This window comes from Thermoascus crustaceus (genome assembly GCF_041956765.1).
Source record: "Thermoascus crustaceus strain CBS 181.67 unplaced genomic scaffold VTN00scaffold_6, whole genome shotgun sequence".
Lineage (NCBI taxonomy): Eukaryota > Fungi > Ascomycota > Eurotiomycetes > Eurotiales > Thermoascaceae > Thermoascus > Thermoascus crustaceus.
The window spans coordinates 1,785,258-1,804,969 of NW_027192532.1; the positions used below are offsets into that span (position 1 = coordinate 1,785,258).

Consider the following 19,712-nt stretch of genomic DNA (forward strand, 5'->3'; position numbering starts at 1 on the left):
AACATTCGAAGCTCTGCGATGGCATCGGTCAACCCGACAAAGAATTGCCCCGTACGCCATCCTTAATCGTGAAGACAAAGATTTCCTGTTGTTGCGCCATCCGGTCCACATAAAAATAAGCTAGTAACGACCACCTGGTCACCATTCTCCAGTCAATAAAGATCCTCACTCAACCAAGCATCGAACAGCAGCTCCCTTGCCCTCAGTGGATCCTCAGGCACCCAGCAGAGCATCTTGGGCAGAAACCTTAGAAACTGGGCCTTGTCATCATTGTGGAGTTACTCTTCAAACATTTCAAGAGATTGATCGGAGATAGGAGCTAGGCAATTACAATTTCCTGTCCAGAGAAAAATATGTCTGTCGGTAAGGACAGTTATGTAAATAAAAAGATCTTTTAAGGATGGTGCAGTTCAAGCGTTACACGGGAAAGAAAAAGGGAGGTTTCTTGGCACGGATCATTCTCATTCCAGAACCAGAGACTCTTCTCACTGTGTCTGTGGAAGTCCAGAGGCGGGAGGCCCAAGCACTGTCATTATCTCAACCAGATGGTATGGTACGAATTCCATCTTAGGTGTTTTCGGTCGAACAGACGGTCGTTATCAAAAAGATCCCAAACCTGGACAAATTAGCAACGGATCCACGGAGATGCCAAGGCCTTCTTGGCCCAAAAGGGTGGCAAAAAGGCAACTCCATTAGGAAAACGCTATCCCGAAACGAACCCTCGAGGTGATATTTGTCACTGCCTCTACTTACCAGAATGGCGACATTCCATATGTCAACTTGGTAATCCCACTCCATCCTTAAATCACTTCAGGCGCTCTATATATGCTACTCCATGATGTCGACAGTACGCCCCTCATCGAAGCGTCTTTCCCCGCTGAGATCGCGCAGGATAGGGGTCCCAAAGATGGTAGGGGGAGACCTGGACAGGTGCAAAGTACGATCGTTGAGCATCTTCCTGGCAATGGGGTTCTTGATCTCGGCCCGCTCAAATTCTGACAAGACAGCATCATTTTTCACGCCGATGAGGATGTTGAGGGGCTGAATGTTTGAAAAGAACGATTGGAAATGTTTAGTTCTCCGGTTCAAACGACCACTAATATCGTGACTGAACGTCAAGATTGTCGCTCATCTGGTACACACCAGTGCGTATGATGCGAGCTTCCGTATGGAGGTAATCCACCCAACGCGATAAGGATTCGCTTGGTAGCAGACCTTAGGAAAATCTTTGGCAGGGACCTTCTTGGTAACCGAGAAAATTTGCCTTCTGGAGATGAGGGTAGAAGGGATAAAGTTTGAGAAACGCACAAGGGCAGAGAGGATAATAGAAGGGATTGAGCTCCGAGAAGAGCAGCAACATTCTGCCGCTTGCGAAGGCATACAGCTCCCAGTTTCCGGAGACTGGATAGCGATTAGCACTAAAACGCACTGAAGAATATAAGTAGTGTGACCTTGATACAGTGTTTATAACATCTCAGTATGAGGAATATGAATTCAGATTGAGATGTTGGTAGGTTGGTGGAAGCAGGAAGCTAGCAGACTCGTAGGAGGGATATAGGTAAGCCCGGCCCGGGTGATCCTGGCTCCGACATAACACAATCAACAGGAGAAATTGGTAGTGCTCAAATACAGGGTTCCTGTCTCGGAATAAAATTCCTGGACAGTTACATGGTATATTATTTCACTGCCTACTATGTAGGTAGGTAGGTACCGTAGAACCCTATCTGGTAGTATCCAAAGACAGCATCCAGCTCAACCCGACGTTCCTAGAAGTCTGGTCAATCCTCAAAGATCTTGATATAAAGGCCCGCGCTAATCCATAGCTGCACGCTGAGGATAATCCACTCCCCTCTTTAGCCGTCTCAAAAGTCCGTATTTTAGGCACCACCTTCCTTACGCTGTCCTGTCTGTATAAACCGAAGCAAAGCATATCAGCATAAATCCACTGGAAGGAAGCATAACGGCCCCATAAACAATAAAGACAGAGAGAAGACTGGAAGAAGAACATACATAAAAAGCCAACCCATACGATCCCGTCTCGAACGTGATCTTCGACCCCTTTGGGAAGTAAAACACATCCCCGGGTCCCGCGGTAACCTTCTGTCCCGTCTCATCGGAGATAATGTACTCGCCCTCCAGAATGATCTTCATCTCGTGGTAGGTGTACTCATACTCAAGGGCAGTGCCTTTTTCGAGACGGAAGAAGCCGGCCGAGACGGGTTTGTCGGGGTCATTCTTCGTGCTGAACAATTCATCATTATTATCCGTATATGCTTTATATATTTATTGAGAGATTTGTTATGTAAAATAATGATAGGGATTGATCGATATATGCATACCTCGAAAACACGTCCCCCAGAAACGCATTCTCGTTCGCGATCAGCGGCGGCTTGAAGCTAGACTGGGCCTTGGCGTGGTAGCTGAATGCGGGAGAGGCCATTTTTTCTGTTGTTTTCGATGAAGACTTTGAAGAGACGTGGCTGATGATGGAGCCCGTTGTTAGTCGATGTCAGCAGGGAAAAGAAAAGAAAAAAAAAAGAGTATGTATATAATGATATATATAAAGTCTTCAACGTCGACGAGCAATTGATCGATTGACGTCAGGAACAGTTGAATTGATAACTCACAAGTCTTGAAGCTTTTATAGAACAAGAGCACTTACTATCAGATCAATCTGTCTGCGGAAGCATATACTATGCAGTGTGTCAATCACGACGATCCTCCTCTCTGTTTCAATCGAGATAACTAAATAGCTTAGGCATATAGCGGATGCCAAGCTCGATACGCATCGTCCAGAAGGGAAACCAAATGAGCAAAAGATAATGAGGGGGAAAAGAGTATCAAGATCGCGCAAAGCCCCTGTCTCTTGCTAGATTCGTCCTACTATCAATCCCCGTCTCCGATAGAGTGATAACGACCGAGTTGGGGAAGCATTTACCCCTCATGAAGCACGTTCGGATCTCATCCCCTCACTTGGATGAATGAGATAAGGTGATGTCCAGTTAGATATCATTGATCTTATGCAGGGTCGGATTACTGAGGGGTTAGCACTGGGACCTTTGCTGGGATTGAGGGGGATTGTCTATCGACAACGTACTCAAAGGTGGTACAGGGATGATATCGACATATCTGTGGGTGATGTGCTCAGAACTACATAATGCGGTTAGGGTAGGGTGCGGAGGGAGGTTAGGATTTTTCTCCAAGATAGCAATAATATGTTCTACTATCTGAGATACTCTATAACCCTTTTGTTAATAATTATAGCACAGCGCATCATACTACCATTTCGAGATAAATGAAAGCCATCCATCGAGGAACAAAATGCCTTTGTCAAGTACGTGCACAACATTCTAGCAACTACGACAAAAATACTGCAAACAGAGAACACAAACAAAGGAAGAAATAACAATCGTATTGACTCTTGCCTGCAACGACATATACTTACTCTGTACGGCCCCTTTAACCGGGGGGATTGTTTTCCCTAAACGGGCAAGGCTCCGTCCCGCGAATGCTGTCCGACTAGGGTTAGATCGAGCCAGCACAGGGCTTTACTCCAACGACATCGATACATCAGGTCCGTCCGGAGTCTCGACCGCCATCGCCCGTCGCCGGCCGCAGAGAACCAGCATTGACTTTCCCTCTTCCTACTACCTTCTCCGGAATACACGCTGTTACTATTATTTAATTACATATGAGCAAGTATCCTGCGGTCCAGGTGGCAATACATAATGTGAGCAGACAGAACCGCTCTCTCGGCATTAGGTAACAGATCCATGGATGCGTGTGCCTATGTACGATCTGCGGACGGCAGACATGAGGGTACTCGAACGGCTGCATTGTGTTTTTACCAAGCCAAATCAGAAGCGGTCTAGATGAGATATCCACACCGCCAGGAATCCTGTAAAGTGGTGATTGAAGACACGTGGAGTCTGTATAGGTATACTGTTTCAGCAAGACGATCACAAGTACTGCACATACTACTACTGCATACAGTAGCGATCCAAATCAGTGTCTCACCGCGACAATATCTGAGCGGATATTTCGGGATCACGCTGCTAAGAATCGTACGATGCAGGAGATGCTCCTCTTTCAGCACTCGAATACTTTGTAGTAATAATAAATCCAGGCGTACTGGAACTTCTTTCTTACTGCGTAAATGTCTGCTGCTGGATAGCAGCGGTACAACCTTTCCTGTTGTAGGCTTCAAGCGGTGTGTGGGGCCCATTAAGTAGTAAGCTTTTTGAAACTTACCAATCACCATTTGAGCACCTTGTGATGGTGCGCTCCACCCTCTTGACTTTGATCGCTAAGGTTGGTTTTGAAGCTTGCCTCGAAACATACGTAGTTTGCTTTCCTTCTTTCAGTTCCCTTCCTCCATTCGATTATTCAGCCCTTGGGAGGGACCCCGCTTCCTTGAAGCGTCGACAGACATCCCAACGCTGCTGCTGTGCTCTGCTGCATCAGCTTCTGCGATCCCTCTTAAGAGGGGCAGAGTATCGCTGCATTCCACCGCTTCCCGAAACTGCCCTCGTCTTTCAGAAAATCCTGGTCTGTAAGGATCACTTTTTTCCCCCCTACAACTTCTCCGGAAACGCAGCCCGCCTTTTTCCATGCCACACGACTAGTTCCATCTCGCGACATCAATCTTCTGAGCAGCCTGACTCAACCGCAAAAGAAGACATTGTCATATCAGATCGATTCGATTTCCATCGCGTGTCCAACAAGCGTCAGCGTCAGAACCGCTACCGGATTTCCGTCAACACGATAGAGATTCACCAAATGCCGATATCGGTCATCATCGTGCCCGCAGAAAGAGCTCAGAACTTCCAAGGCGGGACCGCCAATTGCCGACGTCTGAGCAACCCTTGATCTTTGTTCCGCGTGAAGGTAAGGCTAGGGCAAAGAAAAAGGCAAAGGGAAAAGCGGGAAGATTATGATCCTTTTTTTGGAATCAGCTTGACATGAAATCGCGAGAGCGAGAGCAAATAGAAATCAATGAAAAAAAAAGATCACTGATCAAAGCCCCTAGGGGCTTGTTTGTCCTTCTATTCCGTTTGACAGCAGCTGCAGTGATCTGCATCCATGGATGTCGTTATCATTTCCAGTTTCAACACGGATTGATACCCCATGCCCCCTGCTAGTCAAGGAGTTACACGTCGAAGGCAAACAGCTGAACTATTTTACCCCAAAAGGAACCCACTCACAATGTTGCACATGCAGTGCTGAAGGCTTGGTAGGAAGTTAGAAAATCTCTCCCTCGGATCCAAGACCTCTCTTCTACGCCAAACCCGGATTTAAGGAGGAACAGTCCCCCGGCCTTTCCTACCCCGTGCGCCAAATCAAGCCATTGAAGGAGTAAATCACGACGCTCCAGTATCCAGATCCAAAAAGGAAATCAAAGCCGGAAAGACTGTACATTGGTGAAAACCTGGACTCTAACCTGTCGCCTAAAAACACACTATTCATCCGCCCACGCGACGCGAGAGAAACAGAAAAACGGGCCCAGGTGGTATCATCGACTACTTATATGTGCAACGGAAGGTCATAAGGCCCGAAAGCCCAAAAGAAGTGCAGCCGACAAGATAAGCCCAGTCCGTACTGCCCCCCTCATGTGGCCCAGTTCAGTTCTTTGATACATAAGTCATCGATAATGCTAGCTCCACAGAACGCCGCGCTAATCAAAAGATGCCCAGGTGGTGAAATAGGGAATCAAACAAAAGCTCAGTGCCTGTTCCAAGAAATCTCCAAAACAGAAAAATTCATATTCGGGTCATTAAACGAGAGAGAAAAAGGAGCCCGGAGCCCTCTCTCAACCAGTTCCAAAGCGACCATGGCTACAGTATCGATAACGAACGATTTAAAGCCATACTTAGCTTCCCTCCGCTCCTATCTCGCCAGAGAAAATAAGGAGGCACTCCATAACACAGGAAGCACCGCCGAGGATGGAAGTGAAACGCATCATGGGTCCACATCGACCATCCAGGAGAATCTCGACATCGGCACCGAAAAGGAGCGGGAAGCTCGTGAATATATCGAGCACGAGAAGTTGAAGGTATCCTCGCAGAAAAAGGTACAACCGCTGAAACGGCTACAGCGGGTTTCATCTTCCTCATCATCCAAGAAGCACTACGTCGCTCAGAGTTAGATCCTGAGTTCCCAAGACAAAAAAGAGAACAGATGGGAACATCAATCGATGCACTAGACTTGTCTTTTCTGAGTTCTTACCTTCCCACTCCCAATCTTTCATCACACCGATCCAATGCAGCCTGCCCCGAACAGTCTTCTCAAACTCGATATTTTGCCTAGACGAAGCGGCCATTATACGCCTTGAGTCGTCCCGAGATACCGGACTCAACATGTTCGTCTTGTCGGCTGCAGCCCTTTTCCACGACTCCGCTAGCCCATAGTACCGATTTGGATCCTGCCCGTTGTCCATCAGCGCGCCAAGTGAGGATTTTCGCATTGTATCCACAGGAGCAACATAGGGACCCGAACGCACGACGCTCCTCCGTTGGCGCTGCTGTTTCTCCGCCTCAAATGCATCCCGCCGCGCCCAGACCTCGCGGATGACTTCGAGACAGCGATCGATATTCCCGATCCTAAGGCGTGTTTGCATTGCTGCCCATCGATCCAAGATCCAATTCCGGTCTTCTTGAGTATCTGCCTCGCAGCTAGCTGCTAGCAGCGGATATATTTGAACGATCGTTGCCCGGGAGCTGAGCGGGACAGTGGCCAGCAGAATCAACACCCTCTTTGCCAGTTCCGATGCTGACTCGGACGGTATCTCTGGAACCGCCTGGTGAAGATAGAGCAGCGTGGCCCAGCGATAGGCTTCAGCAGTCTGGAAGCTGTGCTGGACATCTGAAGTAGGATCTTCAGGAGGTTCGAAATATTGTGGCGGTTCCCACTTCTCAATCAGGGTTTTAAGCTCGATTGCTTCGGAAATGATGGCGATCGAATTGCTTTTGCTCTTTCGGACGCGCTGGATGAGGTTGGCAACCTGGCCAATGAGAGGAAAGAGCGAGGCCGCGCAGCCCAACAAGGGATCAATCTCGTGCACTCCATCATCTGGTGTCGAAAGAGGCCAAAAGGCTATCTCATCATCCCCAGTTTCGTGCAGTGAAGTCAGTCGTGCAATCACATCCATGTACATCCAAGTGTTGTACAAGAACCGTAGTCGCGCCACATCCTCCCCAAGAAACCCTTTTTGCATCCCGTCTCTCATCGCCTGGCTTACCAGCGCCCTTGCACCTCGGAGATGTTGAATGCCGGTGGAGATGTGTTGATCCCATGATTCCGCAAACGCCAGAGATAAAGTTGTTGCCAGTGCAGCATCAGTCCTCATGCTTTGTATCCCTTGAAGCATGTAGGTGATGCTTTTACGCATATGCTCCATCCCGTAAACACGCAGACTGGGGAATTCCTTCGACGAGTGAAAAGCGGTGAGCGCGAAGACAGCATGATATAGGGCCGGAGAATCTTTTGCCAGCGGCCATATAGACGTCCGCCACGGGTTCTCTGTGACTCCATCCTTGATAGACAGAATCCCGCAGGTCTGTCGGTCAAAGCGGATGATCAGCATTTCCGGACTACCAGGGCCAAGGTCAGGTCCTCGGAAGAGGATGTTAGGCATTGAATCCGGTGAATTCAACGACGCTGAATGACTGGACACCGACCCCTGCACGGACCAGATATCCATGCCTGGGTCAAACTGCCGCACAATTTCTTCCACCTCGTCATTATTGCCCTCTTCGAGCGACGAGGAAAAGCCGGGTCCGCCTGACTGGAGAGGGACCGGCGTCTGCTGAATGCAGAAAGGACCTTGGGCCCCTATCACCTCCATATCTGCACCAGGAACAAGGAAATCCGACATCGCAGCATCTTGTGCAGGCAGTCCCAACTGCGCATCACTCTGAGGCTGCAATGTTATCTGATCGTTGAGAACAGACGCCTGTCCGTGATCCGCAAGTCTTTGCCCGTCGAAATCGGTATTCTCGGGTATCACGTAAAGAGACTCCCCTGACGAGGATGGACCATTAGGCCCGGAACCGTTCGTTTGGAAATTAGAGTCATTGATACGCGGGGAATTGTTGCTCGTAAGTGGAGAAGTTGTAAATTGGTCGGTCTCACTCCCGGCAGATGATGTCGAGTGATCAGTGACCGGCGCGCTCAAGACATGCGTAGAAGCATTCCGCGATCGCGGGGATGGCGCAACAGAGGAGGTCACTAGCAGACAGGATTAGCACGACTGAGCCTTCTACACAGCCCGTTCAGGGGAGTCGTTACCTCTCTTCACCTTTGGGGCAGACTTGTTCGTAAAACTGGCTTCCTCAAACGGTCGCCATTTGAAGTCTTTCTTGTAGCCTCCGCAAGGCACATTCCTTCTGTGGCACTGCTGGCACGTTGGCTTGGTCTCATCGCATTTGAGCCGTTTCGTCTTGCACGTAATGCAGCCTGCAAGGCGGAAATGCGAGCGTCAGTACGGACCACAGCATACGACATGGATGTAAGAGTGGCGGGCGTTGCGTAGCGTACCGTTGCGGCTCTTCGACTGCTTGGGCCTGGCGATGCCGGCCGCATTTTTGGCCGGAGCGGAAGCTCTGGTCGGAGAGGGCGGGGGACGCTTAGAGGCCGGCTTGGCGGATTGGACGCGGGTCGGGGGGTCTAGAAATGCAGAAGGCGAGGGGATTTTGATGGTTTCCATGCCAGAGTTTGCAGCAACAGCATCGACCCACTGTGAATGCCAGACGACATCGGAGGGGACCAGAGCAACCGGAAGAGGGAAAGCAGATGGGAGGGAGGGAAAGATAGACAGAAAAAGCGGGCAAAAACGAAGCCGGGGGAATGGTCTTCTATGCCAAAAGGGCAGGCCAGATTGAGATAACCAGATAAGTAGCCCGATGCGAGTGTTTTATCAGTGAGGAGACGGTGCGCAGGTGGAAGATAAGAACGCCATCGGCAGCCGGCTTTGCGGGGGTGCTCGACCGAATTGGAGCACGAGGATTCGCCGATCAACCCGGCAGCCCTGACGCCCCAGTCGGGAATAAATAGCAAATAACGATGGCTAGAGGTCTAGGCGACGCTCGACGGACGGTGACGGTGGGCGAGGACGAAAGTCGGAGAAGACAAAGAAAGCGGCGAGAGCACGAGCGCTGCGACGTTCGTCGGCGCGGACGACGATCCGCGACCAGTGGGCTGGATTCTGGGAACAGGAGACACGGGGGAGGCAGGACGGCGGTCGACGGAGGAGGGGAGGATGGCGACAGTTCATAGCAGCAGCTAGGATGTCGGAGGTGAGCAGGACAGCAAATTAGCAGGCGAGCGCAGATGGGGAGGCGTTGGGATTCGGAGAACCTCATGGCTTCTCGGGGACTTCGGCGCACACTGCGCTGGCCCGCGCTCCACCCAATGGCTCCTCGCCTCTGATCCCAAGAGAAAGACATGCATCGCGACCTGTCCTATCTATCCGCCGTTGCAGCCTCACGACCAGACACAGGACAGAGCACAAAGCACAGAGCACAGGATAAACGATCTCTGCTGACGTGGATGGACCGCGTTCCAGGCTGGGGCGACGCGGGAGAACCTGGTCCATGCAGGGAGCACAGGTGCAACGACGGCGGTGTGTACTTCTAGGTACGGAGACTGTACCTAGCGAGGTACCATGCAGGTGGATGAGAGACGAAGCACCGAGTATACGACGAGATGTGATGTCGATGGGAAATCCAGCAGGTTCGTGCGCGGCTCTGCGGAGGATCACGGGGTCCGAACCTTGAGTCAATCCGGGAAAACATACGAGCCTGAACGTGCTGTTCATACAAGAGGTTACGAGATCTATATACTAAAGCCCTATATCTCTACAAGACTAACTACCTTGTGTCTACGACTTCCAGCTACCTCCCGACAAGGGGTACATGTCATCTGATGACAGGTCTTTTGCCGGTTCTGGCCGTCGCCACGGTCGACGCCTTGGGATCAATCATACAGCCTGCATGACTCGTCTCTTTCACATTTCCTATTTCAAAACCATGCGGGACGCTCGAAACTAGTGGCGTTCCCTTGGCCTTGGGGAATAGCGTCCAACAGTATCATCTACTGACTACATGCTTTGGAGGTCTTTCAACTCACAGGTCCCTGCGTTCATCTACTCGTATGCTTCATTTCTTTCCAATGCCCATTGCTCATGGACATCGGTTTGTCCCTCAGATGTTGACATAAATGTTATGCAGTTTTTTGTCTTCCTCTCTACACGTCCCTCTTTAGACCAGATTTCAACTTACTATCACTAACAGACGCTCCTATGGATCCCTCCCGTCATCAGTCTCTTGCCGGACTCGGGTTTCCGACGCTCTTCATCTCCGCGTTTGGGATGCCCGCGCGTCTGCTCGATCGAGGTGGGGCCGGTCTGCAGTGTCGACAGATCAACGGGGTCTGAATCTATAAGCCTCTCGGTGACGGCGACGATGTCCGTGATGAGCCTGTCCACCAAGTCTGCACACATGCTTTCACGGATAACCACGCGGAGAATCTCTGTCTTTTCCTCCTTTGGTGGGAGCGGATAGTCTATACCTCGTCATCAGCACTGGTAATTTCTGTGGGCTACAGACTGCACACTTACTTGGGATGATATACTGCTTAGCCCTCAGCAAGATGCTGATACTATCCTGCTTCACATGTGGATAATCCTTCTTGAACTGATCCGACAGCCCGAACGAGACGACCGGTAACCCCGGGTTATAATCTGCAGATGTCTCCCCCTGCCTATGGAAGACGGTCTCCGTGACGCCCTTGAAAGCCCTCTTGCGGTGGATACCACTGACGCACGTGAACCATCCCGTCCGCTCCAGAGCTTTGCTGAGCATCCTTGCGTTGGCCAGACAGTTCTCCATGATATCGCGGTATCCGTTGAAGCCCAGATGGATCAGGTTGTAGTACTGCCCGATCACCTGGGCTCCGGGCCGCGAGAAGTTCAATGTATATGATTCCTCAGTCCCGCCGAGGTAATGAAGCTCGAAAATCAAGTCCTTCGGTAGGTAGGACCGGTCACGCCAGACTATCCATCCGACGCCAGCGTACACCAGGCCGTACTTGTGTCCCGATGCGTTGATGGATTTCACGCGTGGTAGCTCGAAGTTCCTGCAAAGATTGGTAGAGGTTAGTACCGTGTCCTCCTGGGTATTAAGTAGGAGAGAGGGGTATGCACCATTTCTTCCCCCCAGCTCCCGCATGAGTAAACGGAGCAATGAACCCAGCACTCGCCGCATCCACATGTATCGGAATCGAGTGCCCCGTTTCCGCCTCATACTCATCCAGCAAGTTCGAAATCTCCTCCACAGGCTCATAGTGTCCCGTATACGTACTCCCCAGAATTACAAAAACTCCAATCGTATTCTCGTCCACATTCTTTCTCACCAGCTCCGGATCCAGCCTATACTCACTCTTTTCCGACACTTCCAAAATGCGGGCCTCCACATCGAAGTACCGCGCGAACTTTTCCAGCGCGACCTGCGCGTTGGCTCCCATAATGATGTTCGGCTTGGAGATGTCTTTCCCTTCGGCCCGCCGTTTGTTTTGCCAAACCCTTTTCATTGCCAATCCGCCGAGGTGCACGGCCTCGGAGGACCCAACGGTCGCGGAGCCAACGGCGTTCTCTTTCTTTTCTCCTTGCTGATTATCCTGCGAGGCGCCCCAGAGGTTGGAGATTATGGAGACGCAACGGGCGTGCATGGCCATCAGGGCCGGGTACTCATCCGCATCTGCCAGGTTCTTGGCCATGTTCTCGGCCATGAGGGCGTTGGCTTCGCGCTCCATGTAGGTCCCTACGAAACTATCCATGCCCATGTATCTGTCAGGAACAAACCACCACAAGGAACAAAGGAAGGCAAACCTAGCAAGATTCAAATTCGGCCTCCCATCCAGATCGAGCTCATCCTCGAGGATCTGCCGTATCGCCTCCGCGGGGGCGCCATCCCTGGGGATCCGAAACTTCGGGACATCCTCCTTGCTTGCGTAGCGCGTCGAGTACGGCGTCACACACGAGACGACGTTCTCGGTGTGGATATTCCGCTTCCAGCTCTCCTCGGGATTGCTGCGGAGTTGTCGGATGATGGAGTCCGGGTCGATCTGTTGCAGCACATAACCGCGGTGGTGGTTAGCCATTGGTCGCTATTCTATTGTACGGTAGAAAATTTGTGTAGATAGGTAGGTAGGACTTACATGCCGTGCTAACGACATGGCTGTTTATTATCTCTCGAGCAGACCAATGAATTCAGCACCAGGTCCAGTGGCTTCTATCCGATCAATTAATCAATTGACTTGTGCACTCCAGAGCAAATAAAATAGTATAATGCGAATTTACCTGAGCCTCCAAGATCAATAAAAAAAATAAGAGCAAAAGAAATGAAATATCAGAGACAGGCTCCAACAATCGATTGACGGCTGCCACCGTATCATTCATGGTCCATGCAGTCCACCTATGCTTCTTCCCGACCCGGGCACACAAGCTCTACTACCTGTTCTTCTCTACGCTAGTACTCCATCCTACTGGCCAGGTACCATGTCTCGAGTGGTCTGGCGAGGTTGTATCAATGACGTCATCTATACAATGCAGGGTTTTCGGGCTGGTTTTTGTTAGGTGGTTACGTCATCAGTATGTATTCAGTTGTGCTGTGCTGTGCTGTAGATGTTGTGTGTGTATGTACCAGGTGATTTGGGTGAACCCTACTCCTCTGTGAGGATAATCACTGCAGCAGACTTTGTGGGAGTATAAGGTCGGAATTCTGCAAGGACAAACTGGTAGCAATGCCTTTTTGTTCAACAGACTTGCCACTGCTCTGGCTCTGGCTGCCTCCCTTTTGGCTGATCACGCCTCCCTTTTGGCTGATCACGTTGGGGAGGATAAAAGTGACTTAACAAGAATGGTTGATGGTCATAAGAATCATTGAAATCGTTATTCAAACTACTCCTATATATCATCTAAGATATATTTCCAACGACTAAATGAAATAAGGCCTCTATGTCTAATAGAGATATCTCTCTAAATGTCATGTCAAAGACACGTCAGTCCGTTCTAACCATTCACCCAAGCTTTCAATCAATCCACTGCATACTCCTTCACTACACTCCTCGGCTCCACATACTTGCCAAGCGGCCGATACTCAATCCCCTCATACCCAAACGCCCCCGGCCCGCCAATCTCCAAACCCTTCTTCGTCTCCGTCCACCTTGGCGAGCAGGTGATCCCCAATACTGTGACCATGACCCCATATCGGAACTCCGGAACGCCCAGGGCCCGCCCGGACTGAGTATCCAGGACGGAGATGAGGTCGGGGACCGTCGCGACGTACGTCTCGGTGCCGTCGTCGGCGATATGTTTCGCGTAGATGTTCTCGTTCTTGAATGGGATTTTGAGAACGCCGCCTGTAGCGACGGCTGGAGTAGCAGTGGCTGTCGTTTCTTCCTGCTCACTGCTCTGCACCTGCTGGATCGTGATCTCGCCGTACGAGTGGCCCTTGAAGAGCCGCCGCTCAACGGCGACAATCTTCCCGCGGAAGAGCACTTTGGCGGCATCGGGGCCGCCGCATTCGTCTATCATCTGCTCGGCAACGGTGCTGACGGTGTTGGTGGCCTGGGCGCGGGCGATGCAGCGGCCTATGCGCCATGCGAGGGAGATGGTGTTCAGGACGGAGTAGTTGACGATGGCATGTTTGGTGGTGGGTTTGGCGGCCATTCCGACGCGGGAGCCCATCTCGGCGCAGGAGGCGCGTAATGCGCGGTCGACAATCTCGTCGTTAGTGGTTTTTGTCATGAGGATGGTTTTACCGTCGCCAGAGGCGATGGCGCAGGGCACTAACGCTCCTTCTTCGAAGGCGCAGATTGTTGTTTGCCAGTATGTCGGATAGGCACGGCCTGGGGTTGAATTTCTAGTCAGTGTCCTGCCCAAACCGGATAGGATGAAGGACGATCAAAGAGAGATGTCACCGTAGAAGGAGATACATACCCATAAAGTCTGCATCGACGGTAGGACAGTTCTGGTTCTTTGACGAGCCGAGGGCCAGCCCCTGCAGCCCGTTAGCACCGCCGATTTCCAGGTCGATAAAAGCATCTATCCGCTGATGGTTTAAATAATCCATCAATTCCGAAACAGCCTGTTCTGTTTCATCGTTGGCGAGCCGTTCAACGGAGACAGCGGGTGAGCCCATATGGCCGCCCCCTGAAGAAGTTAGCTGCTGTAAACATGTTCTGTATTAAGGATATATTATACAGCTCGGCCACAAAAAAAGCGTCTAGAGATCTAGTCATCTAGTCGCGGCCAAAAGTTGCTTGTAGTATGTGGGTAGTAGATGCCATATGTGAGGATATGAGAATGGTAGGCGAGGAGGGGGGGAGCCCAGTCCTAACCCTTCTCCGACATCTTATTTCGTACAGGGGTTGGTCACTCACAGTAGATAACCGCGTCGTCTTCCAAAGAGGATGCATCGATGACACGGATGGTATGTCCTTCGCGGATCTGGTCCCTGATCCTGACATATTCACTGAACGGGGAGCCTCCGCCGGCACATCCTAGAACGTAGCACCCGTCTGCAAGCCAGGCAAGATCTGTCTCAGAGATGATCCATTCATGGACTCCCGTCTCAGGGTTCTTCTTCACCGTTGGGCGATAAGTCTCGATATCAACAGCTGGACTTTGCTCCTCCTGTGCAGCCTTGTCTTTATCGGCTTCTACTGCGTAGATTTCTTCGTCCCCTTCGTCTTCCTCTCCCTCTGCAGCACCATTTGCCGACGGCAAGCCGTCAGGGGAGAGCTCCCCAACAGCTTTTACAATAACTCGCATTTGATTCGCCACATACTGTAGAGGGATGGCATCGACCTCTGCGACGTAGACCGTCTCGCGAAGAGCTCCGGCGGCAACGGCGCGTTCAATTGCGGTAGCCTTTGCTTGCTCTATTATCTCGACAGCCGACTGTTCTGCGGTGCTTTGAATTGAGTCGACAGTGCCTCCGACCTTGGATATCGCAGCACCGACAGCGTTTGCAACTGAATGGAATGGAGGACAGATAACTTTGGATACTCCCTCCAGTTCTGTTGGGGAAATGATAGAGCCACCACCGACAAGGAGCACGGGAAGAGGTGCTGGAGATGTCTTCATCATGTCTATCACTCTTTCTAGCGTGGTCTTCATCTTCGCCCGAGCAATAGAAACTGTCTCCTTGCTCAGATGACTGACCAATTCCGGATTTCCAACTTTCTCTCCAGCCGCGACAGCAATATCAGTGGCGGTCAGAGTGTCTCCTCCAAACACAGTTGCTCTAGAATCCAAGTAGTGGCCGACAGAGTCTGGACCGACAGTGACTTTGTCCCCATCAAGACGGACGATCGAACCTCCACCGAGACCGATCGATTCAATATGGGGCATGCCAAAATTGATCTTTACCCCTGCGACGGTAACATAGGCAGATGCCTGGCGGGGGAATCCAGATGCTAGCAAGAATCCTACGTCCGTTGTGGTCCCTCCTATATCAACAACAATCGTTGTGCCTTTCTCGGATCCTTGCAATCCGAGATAGGAGGCTCCACGCATGGAGTTCGTCGGACCTGAGGAGAATGTCCGAATGGGTAGTCGAGCAGCCGCCAGAGCGTCGATGAGGGTTCCGTCATTCTGGGTCAAGTAGAGTGCACATTTCAGATTCAGCCGCTTCATCGCCGCTCTGAACCCGCGGATCGTACGGCGTGCAAACTTGAGAATGGAAGCATTGAGGATGGATGCGTTCTCGCGCTCCAGGAAACCAATCTGTGATACGTCCGAAGAGCAAACCACATCCACGCCAGGTAGTTCGCGAAGAACAATCTTGCGCACCTGATCCTCTTGGTGGAAGTGGTCATCGATTGGCGAGAACACGCCCGAGATAACAACTGCGTCAATCCCTTTCTCTTTAATGATGGCGCACTGTTTCACGACTTGCTCCTCTACAATGGGAGCTTCCTGGGATCCATCAATGTGCAGACCACCGTCAACATACCCATAGTGGCCATTCATAATCTTCTTCAGAGCGGGCGGGAAATCCGAAAAAGGAGGCACCTCTTTCGTGAACGATTTCGAGAGACGGATAATGGCGACTTTTGAAAGCCTGCGCACATCGTGCTCAACGATCGCATTGATGAAATGTGTCGTTCCAATTGTGAGGCAGGCTATCTGGTCTGTTGGAATCTGCGATTGTTCCAGGACACTACGAACAGCTGTTTCGATCCCTCCACCCACGTCTGGACTCGTAGTGGGAGTCTTCTTGAATGCGATGACTCCACGGTTTGGAGAGTCGGAGGCACGAGTATTTACGACGCAGCTGTCCGTATTGGTTCCTCCAACGTCGACTCCTATGCGATAGAAGCTGGACGGAGCCATTGCTTTCGAATTCAAAGCCTGAGGGGAGGGGTTGGTTAGAGGGAGGGGGGTCTTCAAGAATAACACGTGATTTGGAGACAGTATCCAAGAGAGCGACAATTTCAAGTGCGCAAAACGACTTCAATAGTACCAATTTATCTTGAAGAGTGTCTGCGCTGTCTAGTAAAGATGGATTCCAGAGCACATCTCAGGCAGGATGATTTCCGGGCCCTCATCTTAGATGCCTGGTGCGATGATCTCCGACAGTCTTCGGTGTCTCGGACGGAGTCTCTACCCGCCTATTCGTGCGGCATGCGGAATAGAGGTTGTAGTTCTCCGATAGCGTCTCGAATTCAGCGCTCGGGGTAGTGATCGGCCAACTCTGTCCTTTCGGCGATAAGATGGTCAAACTTGCAGCATCCACGAAGTGAGCAGGTGGTGTTTGGTGGCACGGTCTGATGTCTACCAATGGCGGCGCTGTTTGTCCGACGGCTGTCCCTCTCGCTGCTTTTGCTGCATCGACGACTTGCTTAGGGTCCACAGCCTATGACAGTATCTGCGTGACTTCCAACAGCTTCGAAATTGCAAAGTAGCTATAAAATGCACTCCGCCAAAGCTGCTAGGTAGGGCGTCCTGGATAACGAATTTTGGCAACCAGGTAGGTACTGTAAGCCGAAAACTTCCACGTTCAAACTTGTCTTGTCGAGCCTGTTGCAATGACTAGATTAGCATCACCAACTAAGATGTAGAACAGGGATCCCGGTATCTAAAATGTCAATATAATCCGGCTCTGGATGGACTTCATTAAATCTTCTGATTAAAAGTCAGACATGGAGCTACTAGAGTCAGAACAATGTGCAACTGGTCACGTGGGATACCTCTCCGCCCTGAGATCAGGGTGCCCGAATGAAGGTGCGAGCACGAGATCATGAAGGAGAGAAATTTCAGTAAAAGTGCAGCAAGGCCAGTCTCTGAAATGCAACGAGTTGCTCATTCGATGTTGGCTTACCAGAAAAAAAGCGGATGGAGAGACCGTGGAGGATCAGCGCTCAATGATCAGATCGCCTGACTCCCCCAAGTCAGTCTATCCATTAAAGCGGCAGGAAAGTGAACGTCCGAGGTAGCGGAGCTTGTCCGATATTTTTACTCTATCCAGATTCCTGGGTACGTCGATTATTACCTGCCGAAATAGTCAAGGCTCCCTGATAGTGATAAGAGCTATAGCCGGTGGCATTTACCACTCATCTAGTGAGTCAAGCACGACATGGTGGCCATGGAGCTCCCCAAACTCGCTTGGAACCTAGATCGCTCAACGGACTGAGCTGCTTGTCTTCCAGCAGTAAATCTCTAGAGATCGTATATCATCCACATGATAAACTGATAGACACACAGCAACATTACAGCATGTGAGTATTTCCGCTCTTTCTCGCAAGCCAAGCTTGGGCCTCGTCCGACACCACACGACTGGGATCGACTCCCCAGTCCCCCTCTTATCATACACTAGCTTTAGCCGATCTCGGGTTATCATTGCCTGTCAACCAGCCCGTTAGCCCATGGCATGTTCAGCTGTATTATTCTTAAAGCAGAGTGGCTGCCGCACAGCGAGCCTCTGCATCTGGGGTTTGCAATATGCCAACATGGGTTACACGTTCTAATCCCTAACCACGATGCCCTTCTGGCGTCCCATGATCGACTTCCTCGCCGTCCCGACGACGAAGGAGACTACTTCCTCCGTCTGGTTGAATGACGATATCCGTCCTTTGCCTGTCGAGAGACGGACCTGGACTAAATACGCCTTCATCTCCTTCTGGGCTATCAACCAGATCTGTCTCAGCAACTGGCAGGTCGGCTCGTCGCTGGTCGCCTCCGGCCTATCAGTCTGGCAGACCGTCATCGCCGTTATCGTTGGCAAAATCATCATTGCGGCCGTTGCTGTCGCTAATGGATATGTTGGAGCGGAATGGCACATCGGATTTCCTGTCTGGTCGAGGGTCGTCTGGGGCATGTACGGGGGGTACCTGGCGCTACTCCAGCGCATCCTGCTGTCTCTTGTCTGGTTTGCCGTTCAGAGCTGGGTAGGAGGGCTGTGCGTAACGGCGGTGCTGTCGTCCATATTTTCGGGGTTCCAGCACATGGAGAATACCTTTCCGGAGTCGTCTCATCTGACCACGAAGCAGTTCATTGGGTGGATCATCTACAATGTCCTCACCGTGCCGATGCTATACCTACCCCCAGAGAAGACGAAGAGACTCCTCGCGATCATGAACGCAGTCTCCTTCTTCACCCTCCTGTCCATATTAATCTGGGCCCTTTCCGAAGCCAAAGGTGGGGGACCGCTGCTATCTAAAGCTTCCACTCTGAGCTCCTCCAGCGAGCTGGGATGGTCCATCGTGAACGGCATCACCTCCGTGGTCGGCAGCATTGCAGTCGGCCTGACCAACCAGGCCGACTACTCCCGTTTTTCGCGCAGACCGGGAGACCAGGTCTTCGGACAATGGTTCTCGATCCTGCTCTTTGGTGCAATCATGCCCTTCTTCGGCTGTCTCGCCTCGTCCGCCACGATGGGCATCTATGGTGAAGCCCTCTGGAACCCGCCGGACATTGTTCTGAAATGGCTTGACAACGACTATAACGCAAAGTCGCGGGCCGCGGCGTTTTTCGCCGGCGTTGGACTGGTCGTGTGCCAGTTGGCAATCAACACGGTCGACAACGCCTTCTCTACTGGGATGGACCTGAGCGGGCTGCTGCCCCGATTTATTAATATCCGTCGTGGCTCATACATCGGCCTCATTATCTCCATTGCCATGTGTCCCTGGGAGCTGCTCGCCAGCGCGGGGACCTTCATCCAAGTCCTATCCGCGTACTCGGTCTTCCTGGGCCCCATGTGCGGCATGATGATCGCAGAGTACTGGATCGTCCGATCCCGAAAGATCAAACTGACAGACCTCTACAATTCTGACCCCCAGGGGATATACTACTTCTGGCACGGTATCAATTGGCGCGCTTTTCCGGCCTGGATCGTCGGATTCACACCGCAGTTACCAGGTTTTATCAGTTCCGTGAACCCGAGCGTCACCGTCCCCGTGGGCTGTACGAGATTATACTATCTGGCTTTCCCACTGGGGTTCGCTATCAGTTTTCTTGTGTACGTGGCGTTGAATAAGGTCTCGCCGCCTGCAGGGCTGGGTGAATTTGATGACATGGATTACTTCCGGACCTTCTCTGCAGAGGAAGCGGCCAGGCTGGGGGTCGTACCGAGGGATGAGATGGAGGGTGTCGAAATTGCTGCTGCTTCTTCGAAAGAGATGAGCAGCGAGGTGCGGCCGAAACCTAATGT

At 51.4% G+C, this 19,712-nt stretch overlaps 5 protein-coding genes across 5 annotated transcripts; 1 reads left to right on the forward strand and 4 right to left on the reverse strand.

Moving 5' to 3' along the window:
* Window positions 1-1,877: 1,877 nt before the first annotated feature.
* On the reverse strand, window positions 1,878-2,440 carry VTN00DRAFT_8932 (uncharacterized protein; the record flags this gene model as incomplete). Its single annotated transcript, XM_069435836.1, has 3 exons — window positions 1,878-1,907; window positions 2,011-2,242; window positions 2,340-2,440. The coding sequence occupies 3 exons, from the start codon at window positions 2,438-2,440 to the stop codon at window positions 1,878-1,880; spliced, it is 363 nt and encodes a 120-aa protein (XP_069285742.1).
* A 3,672-nt stretch (window positions 2,441-6,112) lies between these two features.
* Window positions 6,113-8,704, reverse strand: VTN00DRAFT_8933 (uncharacterized protein; the record flags this gene model as incomplete). The annotated part of the gene is made up of 4 exons (XM_069435837.1): window positions 6,113-6,126; window positions 6,226-8,226; window positions 8,287-8,454; window positions 8,536-8,704. The coding sequence occupies 4 exons, from the start codon at window positions 8,702-8,704 to the stop codon at window positions 6,113-6,115; spliced, it is 2,352 nt and encodes a 783-aa protein (XP_069285743.1).
* Window positions 8,705-10,282: 1,578 nt separating this feature from the next.
* Window positions 10,283-12,231, reverse strand: VTN00DRAFT_8934 (uncharacterized protein; the record flags this gene model as incomplete). Its single annotated transcript, XM_069435838.1, has 5 exons — window positions 10,283-10,560; window positions 10,616-11,133; window positions 11,201-11,824; window positions 11,885-12,120; window positions 12,214-12,231. 5 exons carry the CDS (start codon window positions 12,229-12,231, stop codon window positions 10,283-10,285), a joined length of 1,674 nt encoding a protein of 557 aa, XP_069285744.1.
* An 859-nt stretch (window positions 12,232-13,090) lies between these two features.
* On the reverse strand, window positions 13,091-16,396 carry VTN00DRAFT_8935 (uncharacterized protein; the record flags this gene model as incomplete). The annotated part of the gene is made up of 3 exons (XM_069435839.1): window positions 13,091-13,905; window positions 13,997-14,209; window positions 14,440-16,396. The coding sequence occupies 3 exons, from the start codon at window positions 16,394-16,396 to the stop codon at window positions 13,091-13,093; spliced, it is 2,985 nt and encodes a 994-aa protein (XP_069285745.1).
* Window positions 16,397-18,042: 1,646 nt separating this feature from the next.
* On the forward strand, window positions 18,043-19,640 carry VTN00DRAFT_8936 (uncharacterized protein; the record flags this gene model as incomplete). The annotated part of the gene is made up of 2 exons (XM_069435840.1): window positions 18,043-19,520; window positions 19,604-19,640. The coding sequence occupies 2 exons, from the start codon at window positions 18,043-18,045 to the stop codon at window positions 19,638-19,640; spliced, it is 1,515 nt and encodes a 504-aa protein (XP_069285746.1).
* Window positions 19,641-19,712: the final 72 nt, after the last annotated feature.